This window comes from Aythya marila (assembly GCF_965140915.1).
Source record: "Aythya marila genome assembly, chromosome: 1".
NCBI lineage: Eukaryota > Metazoa > Chordata > Aves > Anseriformes > Anatidae > Aythya > Aythya marila.
The window spans coordinates 128,829,609-128,855,892 of NC_139042.1; the positions used below are offsets into that span (position 1 = coordinate 128,829,609).

Below are 26,284 nucleotides of genomic sequence, written 5' to 3' on the forward strand. Positions count from 1 at the left end.
GAAACCTCAGTTTTAATTCCTAAAAGATTCAGAAGCTGTGTTGAACATCCTTTTAAAATTGACAGGAACATCCTCACCGAGATGCAAGTTACAAGCTTTGTTTAACAACTGGGGTGAACTGAGGGTAGGCGCACAACCAGGCACCACGCTCAGCTGCCGGTTAGCAACACCCCACCTGGTTTTTCCAAACCGTGCTCTTGCAGCTCTGCACAGCCGCCAGGAAACCGATTCAACTGCCGTGAGCTCACACCGCCACCCACCTAAACCAGGCTGAGGCACCGAGGGCAAACCAAACCCACATCGGAGCCGGCAGAGCACCGTCCTGGACGCCCCCACCCCTTTTTTCGCTCGCAGCATGCCAGCAGGGACTACCCAGGGACTACGGGGGCAGCCGGGAGGGGCCCGCAGCTGGGCGACAGCCCCCCGGTGACACCGCCAGCCCTCCGAGCATCACCGACGGGCGCCCCGAGGCGGGGGGACGGGGCAGGTGCGGAGGGAGGGCACCGGCACAAGTCATTGTGCAGGGGGAGGAGAAAGGGCCGGGCTGCCGGGGGAGGAGAGCCCCGGGGGGAGGCGAGGAGAGGCGGATTTAAGGAGTGGCGCTGGGAGAAGGTGGCCTTGCTGCTCCCCGACTGGCGTCCATACGCACTCTGTCCCCTCGTCCGCCCGCAGGATGCCCGTCAAAGGAGGCACCAAGTGCATCAAGTACTTGCTCTTCGGCTTCAACTTCATTTTCTGGGTAAGGGAGCCGCAGGGGGACGGGGCGGAGGGGCTGCCCGGGATCCTCTGCCTGCTTCTTCGGGAGCTGGGAGGCTGAGGGACCTGCTGCAGCCTTAACGCGCCATGCAGTCGGCAAGAGAGCCTGGATAGGGTTCGTAGTTATCTCGTTGCCTTTTTTTTTATATACGATTGATACGATTTTTTTCTTGGTTTATTTTTTGTTCGTTTAGTTTTTCTGGAACCATTGCGTACCCTGCCTGTTAATGCGTGTGTGTGTGGGGGGGGGGGTGCTCGATGTAAAGGCAGTTTTTCTGTTTGTTTGTTTTTTATTACCACGCTTGTGTGGAAACTTTTACTGCCAGTTGCGCTTCTGGAGACTGTTTTGGTGTGCGGGCTGTTACAGGGTGTGGAACTAATTCCTTGCAAACTAGCGTTTGGAGTCCTTGTTGTTTTGTGCATGAACCTGTCTTAGGGGAACCCTCAGCTAAATCTGGGTCGTCTGCATCATGTCTTATCGGCAACGCTTCTTTGAGAAAATCCTGAGACTCTTAAACCTGTAGGAGCACACCACCACGAGTGGAATTCATGTCTTCAGTGCAGTTTCTGGAGCAACTGTTTCTTGTCTGCCAGGTGTGATCAGGAAGTGTGGCATAACTCAGAAGTTAGGACTGCTTCTCAAGAAGTTGAAGTATGGATGTCTGAATTTAATGTTGTTTGCCTTTAATGTTCTTTCTCCTCGTAAGAGAGTAGTTAATGGAGACTAATGCTGCTGCTTCTCCAAGTGGCTGCTTGCATCAGTAGGCAGTAAATGTAAACAGCTGGTGCCTGCTGTGGATATGGCTGCTTGTAAGCCAGCTGTAGTAGTCCTTGGCTCTTAGGGCTCACTATAGGTATTTGTACCCCACTAAAACAGCCCGTGGGGGGGTGTTCAAATACAATATTAATATGGATGTTATTGTCTAAGAGGTACTTGGCAGTGGTGACAATGATATAGTTAGAGCCAGTGTCCCTCCTGGACCAGCAGAAAATAAAAGGTTGCATGAAGCTGTGATCAAGTTTATATATTTATTTTTAAAATAATTTGCCTCAAAAGCAGAAGTGAGGAATATAAATAGTCTGCAACAAATATACAGGTATTTACAGTAGTCATATTAGGTGATGTATCTGCCTTCATAAGAGACTTGAAAGAGGGTAAGAAGAAGCAGGAAGAGCAAATTAGCTGGGTATGGGAGGTTATTAAAACCAAAAAAAAGGGAAAGTCAGTTGAAGCTATGTCCAAAGAAAGACAGTAAGTTCATAAATGCTGGCAGTTCAAATAAAAAAAAAAAAAAATGTAATAAGATAACTTAAAAGTAAGATTTAGTAATAACTTACCAAAGCAAACTCAACTAATATACCCTACTTCTACACACTAGGACTAGGAGGCGTACCAGAGTCCTTAAATACCATAGTTGGTCTGGGTATGAAAGTGTGCTATGAGTGAAGTTCTGCAAGTTTTTATTTTGCTAAGTGTGTTTAGGGAAGACTTAGGAATGTTCTATGTAACAACCTGTCTGTGACTCCAAATCCCTCACAAATTTGAACTGACCTCTTGATGAAAAGCTTGTGAAACAACAACAAGAAAAAATGCTGGTTTAGAAACTAGCATTTTCTAAACCAGCATAGGGGTCACACTTCAGTTACTTCAGAACTATCAATGCACTGTGCTTAAATAAAAACATCTTGTTTGCCACCCATCTCTGGGCCAGGGAGCTGGGTGCAGCAAACTTGATGCTCTTGGTTTTTATTTTATTTTTTCTGGAGGATGTTGAGTGGCATATGTGATGCCTCTGGAACAGGCAGAGGAGAAGATTCTATTAAAACAAAGTTGTTGTACAGATGGAGATAACATGACACTGGAAGAAAGAGAATGTCTACTGTAAGGGGAATGAAGAATCAAGGTAGCTTTGAAGCCTTCAAAAGCCTGAACCTATGTAGGAGGAGGAGTGAGTGCTCATTAGTGTTAGTTTACTTTGTCTCCTAGAAGAATAAGGGTTCTTGGGGGAGCTAAGCAGTCCTGGACTAAGGTCCCGGCAGGTATAAAGCCCCTCCCTGAGCAGAGGCAGGGATGAGATGAGGGCAGGTGCAAAGAGGTCTCTTGCAGTGGAGAGAACTGGCAAAGTTCCCATGCACGAACTACATGGTAGTCAATACGTTCTTATCTAAACTGGATAGTATGTGAGGTAACACTTTAGTGCTAGGCTAGCATTCAGGATGATAAAGATGAGCGCATGCTGGCATAGCAGGAGGACTTGAAGAGGCAATGTGACGAAGCAGTATGTGACATTCACTGCAGGCAGATATCAAGTAATGTGTACAGGATCAGGAAACAGCCCAGGATTATAAATTGGTGGGCTGAGAGGCAACCACTGTCACAGGGGTGAAGTGCTGGAAGAAAAGGGTTTCCAGTAGTTTCATGAAAAGCTACTGTGTGCTGCTCTGGTCTTCTGCCTACCTTGGAAGGAACATAGTGGAAGGTTGGTAATACTCGGGAAAGGAAAAGGAGGGTTTCTGCTGTCAGAAAGCATTAAGTGAATTAAGGTTCTTCAACCTGAAAAGAGTGGGGGGAGGTGGGATAAATGACACATGCTAGAGACTTGTAGGTTCACAACTGGCTGAGCACTGAGTAGGGCATAGCTGTATTGAAAGACAGCGAGCAAGAGCTAAGGGGTTCAGACTCTGAAAAGAGGAAGCTTCAGGGGAAGAGATGTGCCTGTCTGCACAGTAGATGCTACTTTCTATGTAGCAGATGTTGTGGGCTAGTGGTTCAAGCCTTCAGTTCATTTTTCATCTCCAAAGTTACTGTCTGCATTTTTGCATAGCCTGTATATATTTGACACATAAATTGGGAGGTTAGTCCTGGAAAATTCCACTGCCTGCTCTGCCCTGTTCTGATACCCTTCCCAAAGAGGCTATCCACAGGATGCTGAGCTAGGTTATAAGCATAATAAGACTGTTAGCTTTTCTTTTTACTTCCCTTGCTTTTGTTATGGCCAGTGTGCTTGCATGCTGTTATTCTGTCATAATATTATGTGTGCTGGCTGTGTCATCTTTGGTCCTATGTGTAATCAAAGCCACACTAGTTCAAGTCTTCTGAAAGTTTGGTGTTTGAGTTGGGGTGGGGAAGGGAGGTGTGTGGTCTCATAAAGGTTTTGTAAAGACCCAATGTAAAGATTTTCTGCCATCACAGCTTGAGTTGGGCAAGAAAACAATGGAAATATCCCATGATGTTCCTTAAATTGAATGGTGCATTTTTCTCACTGAAGCTGTTTTTGAATAACCTTGGTGTGAGCATGTGCTTGATTACCTTGAATTGTGTAATGAGTTAGCACTTCCAGCTGAGCTCACTGGGTTTACTCAGGCTTGGTGACAAAGTCTCTTCCTAACAAAACTGGAGGCTGTTCCAAGCAGCTTTGTGTTGTGTGAGCTCCTGACATGGCTGCGTATACCAACCATGTGCCTCTGTCTCCTTCTGCTAACTTGCTTCTGATGATTAAAATTCAGGACTTGCATCATTAAACTTAATGCCAGTTTTCCCTAGTAAATTTTCTGGAATACAAAGAAGTCTGCTGTTAATGTTTACAACTTAATGTATTATAACCAAGGAAGTGCTGTAGTGTATGGTCAGATTTCATGCTGAGTCTTTGCAAGGAATTACCTTCTTGCTCCTTCATGTTATCAGGCAAAGATCCTGTCCAGACTCTACAATCTGAGACCTTCAGAGTGTGTTTTGTCTTTTCTAAACAAGTGTATCTGTCTATGGGAGTTCCTGCTAAAGCAAGAGTAGTTAGATCAGGCCTAGAGGTCTCTTCTTTTAACTTGAAGATGTGTGACTTTGCTCTGGTATATAATCTTGGCTATTTATATTGCACCTGGAACAGCCAGTTCGATGCTCTGATTTCCTCGGAGGATATTTTCTCTTCAAGTAGAGAAGGCAACTTGCTGGCTAGACAGAAATATACACATACACATGTTTGTGTGCATATATAGACATACAAAAGCAATAGAAGTTTGTTTTGCTTTCTGTAATCAACTGATTAGCTGCTGACTGCAGTGCATGAACCAAATGCTGCTTTGGTTCAGCTTAAAGGATTTTAACTCAGGCAAAATTCTTGTGAAGTCAGGAATGGAGCTACAGGATGTTGGGTTCAGAAGTCAGCCACTTGTATTTGTAGTTCTAGCAGTCCCAGCTCGTATTTGCAATTTAAATCGTGAGTACAGTAGACTTCCTTCTGAATAGGAACTTGTATGAAATGGGCCTTGGTCTTGGCTGTGGCTCAGGAATTCTGTAATGCTGCTCCTACTGTACTGGAACACCATTTTATTGCAGTAATGTTGTGACATCAACTTAGCCCACAGCATTCTTGAGACCAGCTTAAGCAGAAAGAAAATACTTCCTTTCCAACCTATTCCCTCCCCTGTCAAAGTTTTGAAATAGCTGCAGCATCTTATATAACCGTTAGCACTCATTGCATGTCTGTTGGGAAAGTTTGGGTGTTTTTCAGAAATTTGAAAGTATTTTCTTGTGGATAACACCAATGTTGTAATTACGGATTTAGAGTAACGTTGTACCTAATCTGTTTTTACCATTTATGGGTCTTCATTTAGACAGCACCAGCAGGTAACAGGACAGAAACAAGCACTTCATTACTCCTTGTAGTGCCCTCTAATGCTCTCAATTTCTTTGCATATATGTTCTGCAAAAGTTATGCTCCTGGTCCTGTTCATATGCTCTCTTCCACGTTGAGGTTCTTTCCTCATGGAAACCTAAGGTTTCCTCGTGGTGAGGTTGTCTTTTATGCAGAGGAAGATCTGAATTAATTTTTAGCTGTAAGGTATTCTCTGATGTAAAGAGAAGATGATGGCTTTTTCAGTGTACTCCTAGCATACTCTGGGTAAAACCTACATAAAGAACAGTCATGTAGAGGCCTGACATACCTTTTTATGTCAATAAAACGTTTAGTCTTCTGTGATATGCCATGCTGAGCTGACAACACTGAGAACAACCTTGATTTTTAAATGTTATATTTCCACATGCAGATTTACCTTCTGCTAGAGGTCGTGCCATGAACTTGATGCAAGTTGTCTATAGGCTTGGCCTTTGTGCTAACATAGAAGAAACTAGAGTTTTCTGTACAAAATTGTCTTTTTTTTTTTTTTATGGGCTTCAATCCATACTTCAAGATTTCCTGGAGAATTTCATTTCTTTCCTGTCCCTGCCTCTGTGCTGTGGATGTAGAGGAAGAGGTGATAGTAACCTGGGGAGTACTTCCTATGGGGTCTCAAGTCTAGGCTTTAATAGCCAGCTGTCAGGACTTGCTAACTGCTTGGGCTTGGACCTTTAGCCCCTTGAGAGCAGGTTCTATGTGTAGAAAGGTGATCTGCTGTGAGGTGTCTGCAGCATGTGGGTGACTGAGGGGATCATGCTTTTTCAAGGTGACAAGTTCAGAAGGGACTGAACAAAATTGCCCTTGCAAAAGAGTGGGTAAATCTAAAACAAGCTTGCCAGGTTCCCAAAGTAGCATCATTGTGTGCTGACACTGCTATATTGTGGGATATGTTGTTAAAAGTAGAAATTGGTAGCCTGAACAGCTCATGTGGTAACTTTTAATGTGTTTTTACACCAATATCATGAAACCTAATGACTCCCTGCGAAAGCTAGGAGACTATCTGTGAAACCTCAGGTAGTTTTGCAAAAAAGTTCTGACAGAAATTGCTTGATAGTTTCCCCAGTGACTTGGCACTACAAATTGATGCTGAAGCTAACTAAAGTATGGTGGAAAGAAGAAGGCAGAAAATCCTGTATAGCCAATCTATTCTGGAGGCAGCAGCTTTTCTCATCTCAATTATAGAGTAACTGTCTTCTGCTGTGGTACAGATCCTTTGTCAGCTATCTTTTGGAAGCCTAGTGTTGAAGATAAATGCCATGATGTACTCTTAAATAAGCAGGCCCTTAGCAGTGGGAAGGGTTGACTTGGAAGGCGCTTCTAAGTTTAAGACTGGATGGGTGGGAGAAATACTGCACACAGATCTGCTAGAAGAGGTGTAGGGCTGTATTTGAAAAGATTGAAAAGGCCACTTTTTTCCTGTAGCAGCAGCCAAAGGGATGCATTCAGGAGCAGAGCATTTGAAGCAATGGAGATGTGTTTGTATGTGATTCCAAAAATGACAAGATGCCTCCATAGGACTAGAGGAGGAATAACCAGGGATTTTTATCCTTGTTTAGCATATGTCCTTTGTGGCTGTAAAACAGACATGGGTCAAGGAGAAATGAGCTGTGAGCTCTAAGATGCTTAGTAGTGGTTATGGAAAAACAAGGGGAGCATAGCTAGCTTGAGGAGGGATGTCTGTATTATACCTGTGCCAGAAATGCTATTACGGGAGTACTGCTGCCACAAACTTTTTTCCAATACAGTAAGTGAATAGTATCCATTCAACTACAAATTTTGGTCAGACTGGTAAAAGTTGTCTCCTGAGTTCCCTTGCCACTACTTGTTACTACAAAATTTTTCCAATATATTTCATAAGCACAGAAAAACAGTTGGTTTTAGTTTTGTAGGTCTTATGCATATATAGAGTGGCTAGCTTCAGGAAGAGACAGTTTTATTCTTTGTTAAATTTGTTTCAGTACAAGATATTTCTACTTAGAAATATCCGGTATTACTCAACTCCTATGACAATGCAGAACGCTGGTCTGTTAAATTGGGAAAACACTTGGAATGAAAAAACCTCTGGAGCAGATCTGCTGCTGCCACCAGTGGCTCTGCTTCCAAGCAAGCTGGGCAGGGAGCTTGAACCCCTTTACCAGGGAGGAAAAACACAGCTACTAAAACTATCACACCACTGCTATTGGAAGCTGCCGAAGTAGCATCAGGGAACAGAAAAGCTGTACATTTGCATGCTAGTGAGCTGGAGCAGCCTGAGCTGCTGCTTCTGCCAGCAAGGTGTGCAAATGGGGCTGTTCTTGTCTCTTCCTCTGAGACTCAGTTAGTTCCCAAATCTCTCCTTACTCTAGTATTTTGTTGAAAATGTGAAGTCTTGAAGGAAAGAAAGTAATTCAGCTTTAAAATTTCTATTTTTAGTTCACTGGTCATCATGGGTAGTAAGAACACAAGCATTAAACACAAGTCTGCTTTCCTCAAGAAACTAGCAAAAAGTCACTTTTCTTTTTTGCAAGAGGGAGCTGAATTTTTAGGGTACTGTGAAAAGGAGTGTGTTTTTTTTAAACATAGGAGTTTTAGTGCTATGGAGTAGTTTGCTAACATCAAGCATTATTACTATTCAGTTGTCCAATTGTAAATCCCTTGCTTCTCTGTGATCACACTGTTTTCTTTCACTGGATGGCCACATTCCAAAGGAGAAAACACCACAATGAACTTTATGGTGGTTGTGTGGGTGTGTGCATATTAAGGTTGTACTTTAAAAGGAGCCATATCAAGTATGCTAGGTCTTCCTAATGTTAACCAACCAGTTTGTTTATCTGAAAGATCATTAACACAACCTTCTGCTTTGCTTGGACTTGTAAGATTATCTACATAGTGTACTGTTTCATAGTTTTACCACAGTCCGCATAGTCTGGCCTCTAAAGATCTGCTGGGGTACAAACTCTGGCTTTAGTTGTACAAAATCTTGCTGTGCTCTGTACCATTTGCAGCACAGCTCTTCATCTCCCTGATTGAACACTGAGGCTTGTCAAACAGCAGAAATATCTAGATGCATGCAACCAAGCATGCTTAGGCTCTTGGCTCTGAAATTCAGGGGTTCTTAAAGCAAGAAGCTGCTCCAGATCCAGATGCCTATAAAAGCTGAAGGCTTTTAAATGACCACAGAGAGTAGGGCTTTAGCAGAGTATTAAATACTGTGTGGTTTGATGGTAAGTTAGAAGTGCATTATAAGTGTTTTCCAACACCAAGCCCTCCTGGTGTTTGAAGTAAAGTAGTGAAGTGAGATGAGATTGTAAAGGCTTTTTTCCAGGTAATGCTGGAGCAGCAACTCCTCTCCCTGCCAGTCCCCTTCTTGTACCTCTCCTTTCCCATGAGGCGGTGCTACAGCATGATAAATTGAGATAGTACACTGTTACAACATACTGGGTACTACATCAAGATTCTTCAGCATAATTCAAATTATTTTGTCAGCATATTTCTAACAAGGGAGGCTTTGGAGTTGTGCAGGCTTTGTTCTTGCCGTGTGCTTTGTGAGTAAGCCTGTGCCTACGCATACAGGACAGTAACAGTGTCCTTTGCATAGGTCTGGAAACCTCTGTTTGGGTTTGGCTACTTATGCATTATGTATCACTTCATCTCTTTCCCAGCTTCAACCCTGCAGCTCCTCTCTGGGGCTGGCTTGGCACGCAGGTGCCTGCTGTACAAGTAGTGCTCGTTTTTCCAGCAGGGTTGGCTTCCTCTGTGAGTTGACCCTCTCACTTTTCCTTGCTAATACCTGAGCCCTTGAAGACTTTAGTTAGGGTACTTCCTGCTGAGAAGCTACAAGGGGGGCATCTTCCCTTAAACCCTTGCTTAACTTGATCCTTTGTCCTGTATTGATCTTCCAAGACTTTTGGAGGTTTAGGAGGTTAGAAAAGATAGCTATAGGCAACAAAGGTGTGCCTGCCTTCAGTAAATACAAATATTCCTGCAGTATGCAGAAAGGGGTCTTGCTCTCCCTTAGGGGAGAGCACAGGGCCAGGGGTTAGATGTGGTGTTTAAGCCTTCTGTGGGAATTCTTTGCATATTCTTGCTGAAAACTGGCATTTTAAAGTAAACACTTCCCAATTTCTTGGAGATAAATAATGTTGTTGACTTCTAGAAGGGACTTCTTAAAGATGAGGCTTTTCATGCATTTTTAGTCCAACAGAAGTTCTGGACTTCCTAAGCTTCAAGTTTACTGCTTCTTGTAAAATTATATTTCTTGCTATATGCATGATAGTTGTCTTGAACTTTTGTTCTGTTAGTTAAATGGTGTTCAAATGAAAGAAGCAAGAGGTGGAAAACAGTCTAATTTCCTAGTTTGTCCTGTTCTGGTAGTTTTTTTTGTGTGTGTTTTTTTTTTTCCACAGAAGAAAACCTCAGCTTGCTTTCTTAGAGCATGTAAGGTCAGGCTTCTTGGTCTTTTCAAAACAAACTGGCAGCATTTGCCACATGAGTGCAATTCCCTATTTCTTGCAACACTTCTGTGATGCCTTCAGCCAGATGTTTCATCCAGAAGTTACTTTATAAATAAACTTGCCACAAACACGAGCACCTATGTCAAAAGGAACCTGGAGGCATACAGGCGAAGACAATATATTAAAACCTAAATATTATCTAAAACTTAATTGTATTGTTCTGGATCAGCACACAGCAATGTTACTATTGTAGCAGCCTTTATTTTCTGCTTCTTGTCAGTGTGGTTATTTAGCATATTAGGTTGCTCCTGCTTTGCAAGCGAGAATGTTCTTTCTAAACTCAGGACTGCAGTATACTGTACTCTCTCATAAGGCTGTTTAATGTGCTAAAACTTTTAGCTGACCTTAAAAATCACAAGGTGCTTTTCCTTGCATTATACCTGTCCTTCATAGTGAGGATATAAGATCACTAAGCCACAGTGTTGTTACAGTCACCCAGAACAAAACCATGGGTGGAGACAGCAGTGGAAAATCTGACACTTGGCAGTTCTGTAAACCTAGAGGACTTTCAGTTAAAAACAAGCATGGCATTGTTCTCCTGTGTTAGAGTTCTAATATGTAAGCAGATATGTCAACAAGATGCCTCATGTCAGGAATTTATTTTATTCTTGTTCTGGTATACCTATCGTCAATCTGGTGACAGAAAACCAGCATATTAAATAAGAGCTGCATCCTGTGATTACTTCTGATGCTGCTGGTAATGCAGGGGTGAATATATTAATTGGTATTATTTAACAAGGTTTTATTTGTTCTTACAGCTTGCAGGAACAGCAGTTCTTGCAATTGGACTATGGCTTCGGTTTGATTCTCAGACCAAAAGCATCTTTGAACTGGAATCCAACAACACAACATTTTATACAGGTAAGGTGTGAGATGAGAACTCAGTGGGATAGATTACTCTTTTGTTCCTGGAGTCCCTAGTTACTTATAAGCCTTTATTCAAAGCTACAGGAAAAAATAGTCCTTCTCAGCCTCAGTCAGGCTGAGAACAGCTCCCCTTGGCTGGTGCTCTGAGCTCTAATGCTAAGAGCGGTAGTGTCTCTTGGGCTGGCTGCCTCTGTAAGTGTTGTTAGTGGGCACCAGGGACTCCTGGTAAACAAGGCAAATGTATCTTCCTGATGCTTTGTGCAGATGTGAGTCAGCAAAATTTCACTCTAAAATAAAATTAGTGACATGAATAACTATTTTTTTTTCTCTGAATTGACTAACTTAAGCTACCCAAAACCACAGCTGTATCCCTTCATTTCTCAAAAGGAACATACTATTGTCAAACTCTTACAGTACTATGTATACTAATTTATATTCAAAAGGATGTCCAATATCTTAGTCTATATGAACAACAGTTACAGTCAACCTAGATCACTGTTTTACATAGGCCAGGTAGAAGTTACTCCTCAATATTTTCAGGTCTTAAAAGATCTTAGTCAAGGTTTTTTTGCAAGCTAGGATGGCTTGATTGCTATCTAGGTGATAGAGATGCATGGTTTTAGTTTATTAATTCTAATGTCTTAAAATCTGACTTGCTTAGGAACTCTTAACTGAAAGATTTTGATCTCTACTCCCACTGTTGGGCTTGAACAGAGGAACACGTTCCTTTGGTAATCATCTGTGGAGGGCTCAAACTCCTTTGAAACAATAGCTGAGCTTGAAGACTTCCAACATTTGGGAACAGAGAAATAAAATATTTACCTTTCTCACACACATCTGCCACCTTAGACTTGGGTGTTCATTATACATATTTCATATCACTGTAGCATGTGGACTTGCTATGTCCTGTGCTGCGTCATTAAGTAGCCATCCCCAGCATGGTTAAGGTCAGTCTTTCTGTTGCCAAGTAATTTTTTTTTTGTGGTGAGTTACTTGAGCTGTTCCAGCATCCAAATGTCTAAGGGGTCAGTAAAAACAGTGTAAGTCGTCCTGATAGGTACAATTCATACTGTCCTTTTTGGATACCTGAGTAGCCTGTGCCTACTAAGTATACTGTTTGGAATCAGAGTAAAGGCTTTTTTAGGGGCCATAGTTGGGAATATCAAGATACTTTTACATGAAGTCTCTGCAGTCCCCAGGCATGCAGATTCTTCATCTATAAGAAAGCTTGTATTTAGCTGTTAATATGCTGACATGGTTGTAAGCTGGGTTGTTCTTGCAGCTGCCAAGGAGGTTTCCAGATGCTTTTAGTGGGACCTTGGGAAAGGAACAAATCTAAACTTAGCAGTTGAACAAAATATTTAACCAGTCTAATTTTGGGTAGTCTAAAACAACTCATTTACCTCATAAAATGTGTAAAAGTTTTATGATGTGATATTTAAGCCACTGGCTGCGTGCAGCAAAATAGCGAAACAAAACTACTTAAACTCTAAGTTAAATTGAGTTCTTAAAAAGTTTAATAGGAATTATTTGTTTGACATCTTACGGGACTAATTATGAGCTGCTGTTTTCAATGGTATGTTAAAAGAATCTGTCAATTACCTCTAAAGTGATCTATACTACTGAAAATAAACTTTTAAATAAGAGGTTCTGGTGGACTTTTTTCTTCCCATGATGGAAAAAGCTTCAATTGGGGTAAAGAAATGAATGTCGGAATTTCCTGCTGATAAGGAATGTCAGGAATATTCAGCTATATATGCTTAATTAAGTAGATGTTTATTTTGGCAGTTAATATTTGTCAGTGTGCATCTAGAAAATAGAACTTGCAAATGCTTAAGTATAACTTTCTTTAAGTAACATTGGTTAGGTCTCTAGAGACCAGAACTTTTTATCTGTGTTGATAAAAATGTCAAGCTACGCAAAACCACAGCTGTATCCCTTCATCTCTCAAAAGGAACGTATGTGCTATTGTCAAACTCTTACAGTATTATGTATACTAATTTATATTCAAAAGGAATGCTTTGTGCTGATACTCTTTTTCATATCATGTTTCACCACTCCAATGATACTTATCTGCCATCCTTTGTAACTTATGATTTCCTAGCTACCTCTTGCTGCATTTAGTGGCTGAGCATCTATAATTCATTCCTTAGCTGGTAGTTCCCAAGATTAGGGGGAGATGTTTTGGCATAAGGGAGTCCTTTAGCCCAGAAGCGTTTGCCCTCTGTGCTCCATCACATTTGTTATATGAATTCTGGTCAAAGTGGTCTTCAAACTTAACCACTTGGTTTAAAGAAGTATATGCTTTCTTAAAGGCAGAAGATGCTGAATTACTTGTAGTTAGAGGTTGTTGGATTAGGTAGTTGAAGCATAGGTTTTCACCACTGTGGCTGACAAAATAAGTCAGTGTTTTTGATGGAAAAGCAGGGTAGGAAAGCATTTAAAGTCTTACGGCAGATCATTGTGATGCCTTGTGATACCTGTCCTCCTGGAGCTGGTAGATATCAAGCATTCTCAAATACTGATAAAATCACTAGTTCCAACTAACTGCAGCACACGCTTCATCTGAAAATAAGTGTATAATTCTGTTTCTGGGTCAGTTTTTAAATGTGTATTTATGGTTTGGCTCAGGTAGCATTATTTTGCCCATTTTCTAAGACTTACGAAACTAACTGTGGTGCACATCAACTGTCATAAGCTGAAGCTTTTATTTATCAATAGTTTCCCCACAAGTTTTGAGATGCTTGCTTTTACAATTAAGCACAGCTGTCTTTTGCTTGGAACACCTCAGTAAAGAAACTTAGCTCTAGTTTTTGCCAAGGTTTATTTGTGGAGCAACTAATCTTATCCCTTGCTGCTGAGGACTCAACTAGCTTTTATACCCATTTCTTTTTTTTTTCTCCTTCTAGGAGTTTACATCTTAATTGGAGCCGGTGCACTGATGATGCTGGTTGGCTTCTTGGGATGCTGTGGTGCATTGCAGGAATCACAGTGTATGCTTGGCCTGGTAAGTGCAAGTGTTTAAACAATAGTGTTAAATTTTAAGCATGAAAAGAAAAGAGCAGCCAACATCACAGTTGGCTGCATAGTTAAAGGGAGCAGATGCTGGTTGGTTGGGTTCCGTAATGGTTTAACTCATGGTCACCTACATAATGCTAAAATATGAAATAAAGACACTTGGTTTCCATTTCTGGTACTGAATCCAAATATGTATGTTACATTTGAAAGCATGATGACTTTAGCGTCTAAATCTCACTTACTCAAAGTATGAAGACTGGGAATACGTGTGAATGCAGAATAAAAGTATTGGTAAGACTAGTGCTATTTATTAACAGTTTGTACTGAATTCTGAACACTGTCTTTAAATCTCTGAGAGAAGAACTGGGGTATTGGATCCCTGAAACAACAAGCCTCTACTGTTTGTAATCACTGCATGGGCTTTTCTAATTGACAAGTGCTCTTCAAGTCAGTTGTTGGAAAGCAACCCTATTGTTTTTGGTCTGGAGGGGCCAGTGGCTTATTGGGTTCGGGCACATCTGTACCTCTGGTGGAGCTACTCATCCAAATAACCAGAAGACTTTGTTAATAAAAGGCTACTATAGCTGATGAAAGAACAATTCCCTTTATGTGTCATGCAAGAAGCTTTATATTTCTTGCAAAATGATGCCTCTAGCCCTTTGTTTTAGTTCTGAACCTCTCTTCAAAGTGCCTTTGAATGGTTGGGGTGTTTTGGACCTGGTAGTCAATTAAACACAGAGATGATGCTTTTATTTCTGTTTTTATAGGAGACAACAGAAGTGACCATTAGTTCTCAGGGAGTTGGTGGCATGCTGGGTATTAAGTAATGAGTACTAAAGCAATAAGGGTGACAAACTGGAGAAAAGAATTAGTGTTAACTGTTGATGTGTCTGGGTGACCTGTGCAACTTCAAAGTCTGAGCTAACAGATGATTGGTTTTAATTAACACTGATCAAAAAGCAGGATTTCTGCTTGGGAAACATTGCCAGGCTTTCTGACGCTGCCAGGAGGAAGTACTGACTGATCACAATATTCCCTGTTTTTACCAGTGTTTCAAACCATCAACTGAAAACTGGTTGAGTGACAGTTCCCACAAGGCTTACACACTTGCAAACTTGTCTGGTCCCTAGTGTTATGTCTGCTGTTTTGTGGTATGATGGCCTTGACTAATTACACGGTCTTTCTTTTCTAGTTCTTTGTCTTCCTGTTTGTGATTTTTGCCCTTGAAATTGCTGCTGCCATCTGGGGTTTTGCAAATAAAGAAAAGGTAGGTTGCTCTTAAACAACCAAAAAAAAAACCATCTCTTGTCTGAGACCTCAAAATGGGTGTTCATTATTTGAAAGAACACACCTGATAGTTTGACTCTTTCAGTGACATGATTTTTTAAATACAAATGTGTTGGTTTCTTTTCCTGAAGCTGCAGTTCTCAAACTAGTGTAATTTTCTCGATGCTTATTCTGGCCTTTGTCTTGGCTTTAAAGTTGATGGGCATGTGTGCCTGTAGAAGTCTACTGAAAAGTGTACAAGTCCTAGTGAAATCTCCTACAAATCACTTGGATAATGGAGATGAGAGACTCATTCCAGCCAAATAATATGAGAAACTAAGTAAATGCTAAGACTTAAAAAGGAGGCTGTAGTGAAGCCAGAATCCAAGGTGCTGTTGCTTTTTAAAGGTGTCTTCAAGCAGTACTTGTCTAAGCTGTGAAGTGAAGTAGGCCATCAGTGAAGCTTTCTTTTTTATAGAGAAAAGCTGGCTAATGCAGTTAAAAGCTGAATATTTCTGCATCTGAGCAGTGACTGATTTGTGTTATTGCCTCGCAAGTCTATGTGCTTCTCAGGTTTGAGTCCATAGTATCTCATTTTCTTTTGTGCATGTTGACATGCTCTGAATACTGCATTGCTGTGCTGGTCTACCTGACTGCATGGCAGTAAGCTGTGGGTGGTTCTTGGTACAGACCCTGTGGATGAGGCCATTTTTACCCTTCAGTAAGGCTGAGAGTCCAACAGATTATTGCTGGTCTAGCTGTTCCTCAGGAGTAGGAGTGGTTTTATCCCTCCTCAGCCAGCTGTGTAAGCAAAACTGGCTGATGTGGATGGAGGAGGTGCTGTTGGCTACTAGAGAGGAAAGCTTTGTAGGTATAGAAGAACTGGCCTGCTATGCCCAGGAAGCTCTGGTAATGTAGATGTGGCTCTAGGCTTCTTTTTGTTGGTAACAGTCTTAAACATCAGAAACAACTGAAACTTTGTCTGCAGATATGCTGTGTGGAATAAACTGAATTCTGTTTTTGAAACAAGCTAGAAGCCTAAATGCTAAATATGGGGGTACTTGTTGATCAGGTTCAGGGTTGTTTTGTTGCTTGTATTATGCAACAGGAATATAGTGACTTCTGGGTTACAGAAATAAGTAGGAAACAAATACTTCTGCGTAACCAATGGGTGAAGACAGTTTTCTCACTCTTCTTAGGAGCTCATAGCTTGGAAGAGAAAGCAGAATTTAACTGTTCAGGTCTGGTTTTTAAGGTGATCTTAGGTTCACTTGTTCCAGGTGCAAAATGGACTATTTCCACTCTTTCTATATGTCAAAAGGATGTGTATTGTAGGTTGTAGAAGTACTAATGACTGCTTTATCTGAAACAAGTTTTCTATAACTATTAATCAAGGTAAAACAGTAACAGTATACAACTCTTATCTTGTAGGTTATTGAAGAGTTAAAGGACTTCTACAAGGAAACCTATGAAAAGAGATCTCAACCAGCTGCCAGGGAAACCTTGAAAGCATTTCATTTTGCTGTAAGTACATAGTTAAACTAGGAATTAATGCAATTTAACACTGTTCTCTATCACATCCAGTGTCCTGCACAAAACTAGTACCTTACTGGCTCGAAGAGACCAAAGAAGCATTAGTAACAAATTGTGGACAATATTTTTGTATACTACTAGTGAATTCAGTATACCTTTTTGTCCCTTTGAACCTTTGAAATATATAGGACTAGTTCTGGTTTTCCTAAATGAACTTAAAAGCAAGCTGGGAAACTCTAATCTGTGGCCTTGATCTAAAGACACCATAGTATGGATAGCTGCATATGTTTAAGAATTCCACCTTTGCATCTGTAAGTACAAGCCATCACCAACACTAATATGTGTGCTTGCATATATTTAATGATATTTAGCTCTTACTTTCAGAATCTTGTCCTTTAATGCAATAAAGCCTTTTAAAAATAGGTTTATAGCAGTCAAACTGGCAGCACTTCTAAGCAGACTTGCTTAAGGTCTGTAATAAAATCTAATGTAATCTACTTTTTCCTTTTACCAAGTACAGAACAAAAATAAGGATTATTTAACCTGGTTCTTATCCTGTTTTCTATTGTAGTTGAATTGTTGTGGTATTGCAGGAAGTCTTGAGCAGCAGTTCATGGATACCTGTCCAAAGAAGTCCTTGGCTGAGTCATTTACTGTAACGGTAATGCAATTCTTTAGTAGCTCTGCTAGATGAGTAGAATGAGAAATGTCTGTGAATAAAATCTTTCAGTCCACAGTGAATTGTTGTGTCACACTTGACAGGCAGCTATCAGGATGGATCTACATGATACATCCACCTGTGGGAAAACAACATAATCTTATAGTAGACAGGATCAGCAGGAAATCAGTGTGAATCTGCACATAGAATGAGCAGCCCTTGTCAATAAATTCAGGGGCATGATGGACGAAGTAAGATCAAAACTTCCCATAAAATGCTGGAGAACTCCATTCTCTAGGCTGTTCCTATCCTGGTACTATACTGGAGCTTTTCTCTTTCTCTTGGAGACAAGGAGAACATGAAGAGGGAACAAATCTGAAATTTTATTAAGAAGGTTCCCTTTTGGAAATGGGAGGTGGGTAATGCATTGGTAGCCTGCTTGTGTGGATATGTTGCTCTGAAACAGAATCTCTGAATCAGATTTTATGGTTGAAATACTGCTGCAAAGGTGCCTGTATGCCACATACACTGGAGGCATTTTTAATGGTTCTTACTACCTTCTTTCTGTGGTTCTTAAAAATAGTTTGGTGCTCTTGCCTTATGTTCCAAGGCAGCCTGTATCAGTTCTTCCACAGAAACAGAGGTGGTTAAGATGCAGAGTTGTCAGTTAGTGTCTTGACTTTTTTTTTTCACATCACTTCTGCTGTCTTCCTCCCTGCAGATGTCCTTTTTTGACCTCAAATGTCTGACCAAGTGAAACATGTCAGTCTGTGTTTAGACTGCATCTTTGATCTCATCTGTACAGCCTGTCTGGTTTGAGCTGGACTATATGGGTATAACTGAGGCAGTACACAGGTTTTGCTGTTACTCTGTGTGTCTCAGCTCTATCTATTGAATTCATCTTGTAATGTGTTTTGGGCCTAGTCCCACCTGTAGAAGAAACAGTAGACAGACTCTAAGATTGAAAGGATGTAATAGCATGGCTGATCTGCATGACTTCTTAGGTAGTAGTACTGTATTGATGCTCTGGTTTAAGTGATTCATTCTTGCTAGCATATCCCCTCAATACTCAAATCAGTCTTTCTTCCAAGAAAGATATGGAACAAATAAGTGGTTTGCAGCAGCTCACTGTGGTCTGTTAGTGGAATAAACTAACTGTCTGTAGTTACAATATCTGGAAGTATCAAGACCATCCTCAAATTTCTTTTGAGAAGAGCTGAGCAATTTAGCAGCTTAAATGCTGACAGCCATTAGTAAAAAGCCAGCTCTGGGACAACCATTATTGATCCTGAACTACCTGATAAACTGTAGCTGATGACAAGGGACATTTAGGGGGTTTCAGTTCTAAAAGAAGGTTACTATTTCTCTAGTAACTCTGTTTTGGAAGCATCCCTGGCTCTCTATAAAGATGTGGAAAATACAGGCCAGTTCAAAACTACTTTTGGAAGATGAGTCTTCATCTCTAATGCAGATAGACTTGGTCAGAGGTGTAGCATCAGTCTGCAGACTTGAACTCAAACAAGCAAACAAATGCATCTTTCATACATATAAAACTAATGAACTCTGTTTCTTTTCAGTCGTGTCCTAAAGCCATCGATGATGTCTTTCAATCAAAACTGAATGTGATTGGAGCAGTTGGCCTTGGTATTGCTGTTATAATGGTGAGTTCCGAGATTAAATGGTAGTTGCATGGCCAAGGGTACTTAATACACAAGTCTATTGAACAATGTCTGACGATGCAGTCTAAGCCCATTCCACTAATGACAAGTACTGGCAAGATAAGGGTGTGTGTCTCATGGCTTTGAGGCAGCTCAGCAGGTGGGGCATGTCTGGGACTTCCCTACTTCTGCTTTGGATTTGGATCTTCCTCCTTGTAGCTTTAGCAGTGGCAAAGTTGTATTAAGTGGGGGTGGTGTATGGAAGGTGAAGTTATATTTGTCATGTTACCAGACAAATCTTAATCCTGGTTGTCTCTCAGGGATTTTTTGTTTCCTTTCTAACTGGAGACTCTGCTAGAGGTGTGAAATAACTGTGCTGTAAGAAAACTTGCACTTGTTTGACTTCTCTGGAGGAAATACGGTATAGATGCAGGAAAGTATGTTGAAGATTTCTAAAGAGACTACAACAGTACTTAGCTTTATTCTATTTTGAAGCCCTTAGGTAGAAGGGGATTGGTGAGAATGGACTGAAACTTTGGGATGTAAGGGAAAGGAGGGGCAGGGACATGAACTGCAGAATAAAATTTTAACTTGCTCTTTAAACAGGGAAGACAGGCTATGCAGCTATGCTTGTCTACATTTTGATTAAAATGTTCCCCCACAATTCTTAATGAATTTGTTTTCTTTACAGATTTTCGGCATGATATTCAGTATGGTTCTTTGCTGTGCTATCCGCAGAAACAGAGAAATGGTCTAAGAGCTAGAAATCCAAGACACCTGCACTATAAAATCTTTGTCATTAACTCTAGCGTTCTCAAAGCATTTCTAAAAAGTTATATATTTGTTACCTTTTTAATGCTTTATTTGGTACTGATGTAGGTTTGCTTTTTATGCTATAGGTTAAAATGATAAAGGTATATCTGACTCAAGACAAATATTGTACATAAAATATCTTACTTTCTTGAAACTTATGTAATTTGGATGTAATTTATGTTGGAGACAATTTGATACTTAATAAAGAGTAAGATGTATTGTATGTTTGTGGGGGAGAGCTGTTGATGCCCCACTCCTGCAAGTGTACAAGTCCAGGTTGGATGGGGCTATGAGTAACCTGAGTGGAATGTGTCCCTGTTTATGACAGGGGGGTGCTGGGACTAAATGACTTCTGAAATCCCTTCCAACCCAAACCAGTCTGTGATTCTATGTCTATTAATCATACTGTTTGATGTGTAGGATGAATTTGAGCTTGCATAACATGTGTGTTCAATCACTGGGGTTTTAGCATAACACAGGAAATAATTCTGATATCAATGCCTTATTTAAAGAAGATTCCAAAGAATGCGAAGATAACTATTCATAGTCTATCACTGCATAGGATTCCTCCTTTCTATTATGTGTGTGTGTGTGTATATATATATTTATATATATATATATATATATATATATATATAACAAACACACACTATATTACTGATGTAACTTTTTTACTCTCGTCTTCACACAGGATGGTAAAGGATGACTGTCACACTGGTGATATGCAGGCAGTGGTACCCTGATGCAAACAGGCTGGGCTTTCCCCTGGAGTCAGGTGGGCTTTCTTATATCAGCCTGTGTGCTGATATGACTCGGGCATCTGATGTGGCCTCAGTCTCTTGACAAGGCAGATTCCTGTAATGTGTGCTCATAGGATTTTTCTTTGTAGCTGGCTTTGTGCTTTGTCTCTCTAAAGCCTGCAAAGTACAGTCTCAAGGGCTTACAGAATGTGCGCCAAATCTTAAACTTCCAAGTGGGGAGGGAGGGAGCAAAAGTTGTATTAGAAGTCAGTGTACTGCTCTGCAGTCACTGCTCACAGCAGCAACTACAACTGTGGCTATCCTGTTTCAGTCTAAAAGTAGATGTGGGAGGGAGCAGATGTTATTTTGGAAACCCTAGCTAAAGAATTGCATTTTTTTCCCTGTAATTCCAATCCTAAATGGCCTTTAAAAATGTTTTCTTTAAAACATCTCCTGATGGGGACTGCCTACAAACCTCAGCACAACTTGCTGGTAAGGTCTATACCTGAATTCTATGTTCCTGTCATGTAAAACTTCAGCTACATTCCTAGGAGTTTATGATCTTTGTCCTTCATAAAATTCCTGGTAGTTCCCACCTTTCACTGGTAAGGAAACTCATTTACTGTGAGATGTCAGGACTGTGGAGGGTTGCGGTCTGACTGTAGCTATAGACTAATGCTTGGATGTCTTACCTTTGTGTTGCAGTTGCCTAAGGACTTAGGTGGCATGTCATACAGCTTTCCTCTGTAATGTTTTGTACTATTCTATTTAATATACTTTCTTTAAAAAAAAAAAAAAATCAATTTAAAAAAGTGTCCTGGTTTCAGTTAGAACAGAATTAATTTTCCAGGACAAAAAGTCAAGCTGGAAAGCATGCATTTCTTTATCTTAAAGACTTGAATGAACTCAGCTGCAGGCTTAGCACCTCAGCTCATGAGGTGGGTTTGTGTAACAGCATGAGTACAGCTGGTTGGCATCAGCTATAGTGGAAGCTCTCAAACTGGCATAGAAGTCGATTGAATAGCCAGAAGACTAAGCTTACACCTCCCACTGTTGCCTTTTTCTACAGGAGCTGAATTTGAATTTCCTGTGTGCATTAATCTCTACTTCACCACATTGCCTTCTTAACTACAGTGTTTCCGGTATCATTTCACACTTGTGATGCCAACCCCATCCTTTTTTTTTTTTTTTTTTTTTTGAAGTACTATAGCACAGTCTTTAGCCTTTCTTATATGTTCTGTATGTGTAGATGATGCTTTCAGAGTAATGAACAAATAGCTAAATCTTTTATCAGAGAAGAGAGCTACTGATGACTACTTGAATAATACTTTCCTTTTAGCAATAATATGAGCTATAGGTGCAAAACCTGGTTGCAGTCCTCAGACCTGCAGACTGGTCTGGAATTAATATTTCTCAGAAACAAATGCTTCTGAGGAAGTTGACTTTAAGTAGCAACTGGGTCCATTTTCCTAAGAACTTGGTTTTAAGTGATGACAATGATTTAAAAAAAAAAAAAAAAAAAAACACACACAAACAAACAAAACAATGCACAGTTTGTAGCATTGACTCTCTGAGTAGTGGTATTATCTTGAACCTGGAGCAGAATATTGTGTGAAATAGTAATATGTAGAGTCTTAAGAGTACAAAAGGGATAACAGATTTTCTGTTAAGGGATAATGGGGACTTACACTACTGAAGGGAAAACACTGCATTTGAGGCAATACTAGAGTGATTTTTTTTTTTTCCATGCAGGTGCCATGTCAGAAGTGACTAATGTTGTGAAGGAAGTGTGAAATGAGTCAGGACACTTGAGCCCACTGTTAGAGAAAGGTCTGTTCTGGGTGGCTGGCTCAGAAGAGCAGCAAGTACTGTTTCATAAGGACTGCAGGAAGATGCTGGAGGTGGAATGTGGTGTCTATTGTGAAGTCTATAACATAAGGGAAAATGTGCAAGAGTTAAAGTACTTTGCGTCTTTTTCACTATCCAAATTTCCCCATCAGCAACTAGAAGAAAGGAAAAAGCCATAAGTAGCTTTGTCTACAGAAATAAACTGATTTTTTTAATTAAGTACATGTGGTGCTAATCCTTTGCACTGAATTTGCTTGACATGGAGTAATATTGTGGCCAGATGTGTCACTTTTTTTAACATATTTACATATGGGAAATCTTTGTGGATAGCAAAGAGCTGTGGGGTAACAGCAGCCCTGGTCTAAATACTTGCTTGGACTGGGATACCACAAGAGGTGTTAATTGATCATGGGAGTAAGTCTTATGTCATGCAGTAACATAAAGCACTGCCTGTAGTGCTGTCAAATGGATGATGCGTGGAGATTGCACAATGCCAAAATGCACGTGGCAAAGTGGCAGAGCACAGCTTGCTGCTGGTTTCTGTTTTGTGTGTATGGAGGCATTGGTGGGTTTTGCACTGTATTACTCTGAGGTTGCTGTCAGCTTTGCCTGTTTTCCATTGCTGTGAGGAAAACAAGGGAAGATAAAGCCAAACTGCTAAAGTTTAATTTCTTGTAAGTTAGCTGTTATTAGCTAGCTTATTATTATTATTATTAATATAGCTATTAATTTCTTGTAAGCTAGCCAAGGACAGTGGGGAAGAATAAATGTACAAAATATGGAAATTTATACCAGGAAACAGCATATGCTGCTCCAAGCTCAGATGTTTGGCCAAGCGGCAAGGACTTTATGAAGTTCTTGGGAAGACTGGATCCAGGAATCTGAGGTATTTACCAGAAGAAAGATACTTTAAAATCAGACCTAGCCTGCATCAGAAACAGCCTCAAGCTTGCTGTGTGGCCAGCAATGTTGGAAGAAGGTAGGGCGAACCTGGTTTTCCACAGGAACAGGATTTATCGCTGGGAAAAGAGCTTTTCTTTTTAAAGTAGAGCTGGGAAAGTCTGCTGTATTACAGCACACTGTCATTTTAAAGGAGTCCTAGCACACCAGAAATAGAATCAAGTATAATGAAAATGGGTCCCTGAAATGTAGAAATGGGATGTGGGAAGAAGCTGACAGTAGTGGAAAGAAAGGTGCAAGCCAACAGATTGGGAGGGAGAATATATCTAACCAGACATTTTTAAAAAACTTGAAACCATTGGTTCATGTTCTGACTTTCAGCAATTAATGGACTTGTAAAGGGTGGAGAGAAGCTGTAGTTATCTATGACTCAGGAAAGGAATTCTTCAGTAGCAAAAACATGGATTTATGTTGACAGGTTATCTGGATCAGGACTATCCTATGTCCCCTCTACCCATCAGGACAAAAGACTATGAAATGTTTGCAGACAGTTTTTAGGAACTGCTCATATATCTCTACTACTCCAGTGTTTTCTGGCTAAATCTGTGGTCCAAGCACATGTCACAGAGGTGGGCTAGGAACAACTGGGCAGGGGAAAAAAAGTGATGAGGACTAAGATGCTGGTCACAAAGGTGAGTCAGATTGCTATTTCTGGGGGATGTCTCATGGGCTCCTGGGACGGCTTGGTGAGGGGGTTGCTGTCCCTCAGGGACAGCTGCTTGTCCAGCTGAGGAGAACATGCACAAGCACAAACTTAGCACAGTCCAGGCTGGGTTTCATTGTGCTTCTATGTTTAGAGGGTGGTTTATGCCTACAGCCACTGTATAATTAAGATGATTATAAGATAGCCACCTCTTCAGTTTCTGCCTGTTGGCAGCTCTGAGGAAATGACCTAATTTGAACTGTCAGCATTGAGGACCTTGAACCCTATCAAAAGTCACTTTTAAATGAACCTAGAACATCTAGACAGCTGCCAGACTTTGCTGGCAATGATAAAAATAGATTAGTGAGATTTTCCACTGCTGGACACAGGCTTCCACATGCATGGCTTCTACAAAATGAATCCACAAGGCAGCTATTCATGGCACTTGAATGCTTCTCTTTTCTAACTGCCTATTTAATGTTGAATAGATATTCAGGCTGAGAAGTGACCTTTTATGCCTTGTTCTCAACACTGACATTTAATCCGAACTTGCCACACACTGGATGGCTGTGTTTCTGCTGCTCTGTCCTACTGAAGAAATGGCTCCTGCTGCATCAACATTAGCATGGCAGGTCCTGCTGATAACAAGGAGTTTGTCTTGAGATGCTGCTCTGGGGCTTGGAACAAGGAAGGAATATGGGTGGAGGAGAGCCAGGGAAGTTTTGCTGCTTGACAGGTTTTTCAGCTTGAAAAATGGGTGAAGCATGATGCAAACTGCACCTTCAGCTTATGCATATACTGCCTCTGCTTGTGGAAAGCTGAGGCAGCACTCAACAGCTTTTTCCAAAGCCACAGTCTCACCTCAGTGCTGGAAATGTTTGAGAGCTGTAATTAAAAGAATCTGTCTAATTGCTATCCTTGACATTCCTCTGCTGCTGGGGTTTGTCAGTCTCTGTGATCGCTACCTCACCCTGTGCTCCAGCATGGTTCCACTTGCAGAATGAGGGGCCAGCAGGGAGGCTGGCACCTCAGAATGTCAGGTTACATCCCACCATCAGCCATGCCATAGGGGAAGAGGGGAGATAGGGCTGGCTCTCAGCAAGTTGTGCATGCTCTGTGGAGGCTGTTCAGGGCACAGTGTGCAGTCAGATGTTAAAAGTGGCAGTGGGTGCTCAATAGAAGTTACTGTTTTGCCCCTTCTTGTATGGGACTCATTCATCCTTTGCGATTCACTGTGACTTTATTACCAGTGAGACTGAAGACAGAAAAATCATTATTGTTTGGACATGCCAGTGAAGTCTGTCTCCTCTTTTGGGTAGAGGCCAGTCCTGTAGCCTGCATAGCTGTGTTGTGCTACATAACAGGTTGGTTGGTCCTCATCTTCCATGGCACTAAGGCTGCCTGTGCTGGGTTGGGTGTATGGGGCAGAGAGAAGAGAGAGGGCAAAGCCCAAATTAACCACTGCCATGTGTCTGTCTTCAGTTTTTGTTAGTATACTGACTGGGTAAAAATTCTCACATCACAAGGGTGAGCAGAGACCTACTTTGTGTTTCATGACCTAGGGTGAAAAACCCAGCTGCCCTTCTGTATCCAGTCCAACTCTGGCCTCAGTCATCATAGTGTCCGTAATAAATGAGAAACTACTTCTTAAGCAGTGTCTCTTCTAGGGGAAGCTGCTCTGTCCCTGGTATCAGGAAACTACAGCCCCCAGGAACCTCTGCTCTTATAAAGCTTTTGTTTTGTTCTATGGGATTAGTATGAGTTGTAGACCCTCAAACATTAGAATCACCCTAGCCACTATCCAAAGAAAATTATTTTCACTGAATTTGTATTTTTCTGTATTTTAATTTGCTTGGAGGCTGTGCAAGCATTCAGATTGTGTTTGTGGGACAGAAAGGGATTTTCTTCCCACTCCCATCTTTCTCACACAATATGTGGTTCTGCTGCTCTTCCTCCACACATGGGTGAAGGTTCTTGCATGGTGTGCACATTTTAAAAAAAAAAAAAAAAAAAAAAAAAAGGAAGGTGGCAAATATAATGTAAATATATTGAAGAGAGAGGACAGACGAAATGGCTTTCTATTTTTGCTAACTTCCTCACACATATTGGAAGGCTGCTATTAGGTGAGTGTGTGTCTCCACACCCCACCCCAGTCTCCTCCAGTATGGACAAACACTACAACCTCAGCATCTTCTCACAGTGCATATGCTCCAGCAAGCTGACCATCTCAGTTGTCCTCCACTGAGCTCGCTCCAGTTTGTCAATGGCTGATATTAAGGGAGCCTAAAACTGGACACTGTATTTTGGATGTAGTCTACTCAGTGCTGACAAGTTAAGTATTATGATTTTCTTTAATCC

The 26,284-nt window shown here is 41.0% G+C and overlaps 1 protein-coding gene across 2 annotated transcripts; it reads left to right on the plus strand.

The window, feature by feature from the left end:
• Window positions 1–568: 568 nt before the first annotated feature.
• Window positions 569–22,571, plus strand: CD9 (CD9 molecule). Of its 2 annotated transcripts, XR_014318763.1 has the most exons (9): window positions 569–739; window positions 10,681–10,783; window positions 13,699–13,796; window positions 15,000–15,074; window positions 16,505–16,597; window positions 17,178–17,267; window positions 18,842–18,925; window positions 19,614–20,510; window positions 22,228–22,571. XR_014318763.1 is itself a non-coding variant. In XM_082774980.1 (8 exons), the coding sequence occupies exons 1-8, from the start codon at window positions 674–676 to the stop codon at window positions 19,677–19,679; spliced, it is 675 nt and encodes a 224-aa protein (XP_082631106.1). In that variant the 5' UTR covers window positions 569–673; the 3' UTR covers window positions 19,680–21,632. The 2 variants fall into 2 exon arrangements, 1 of the variants encoding a protein (XP_082631106.1); XM_082774980.1 differs by lacking the exon at window positions 22,228–22,571 and having other exon boundaries at window positions 19,614–21,632.
• The last annotated feature ends 3,713 nt before the right edge of the window (window positions 22,572–26,284 follow it).

Excerpts from the sequence above, each read along its gene's own strand:
- CD9 (XM_082774980.1), top strand. The coding sequence starts at position 674 with ATGCCCGTCAAAGGAGGCACCAAGTGCATCAAGTACTTGCTCTTCGGC. Across the intron at positions 740-10,680 it reads GCTTCAACTTCATTTTCTGG|CTTGCAGGAACAGCAGTTCT; the intron begins GTAAGGGAGCCG and ends TTGTTCTTACAG. Across the intron at positions 18,926-19,613 it reads TTGGTATTGCTGTTATAATG|ATTTTCGGCATGATATTCAG; the intron begins GTGAGTTCCGAG and ends TTTTCTTTACAG.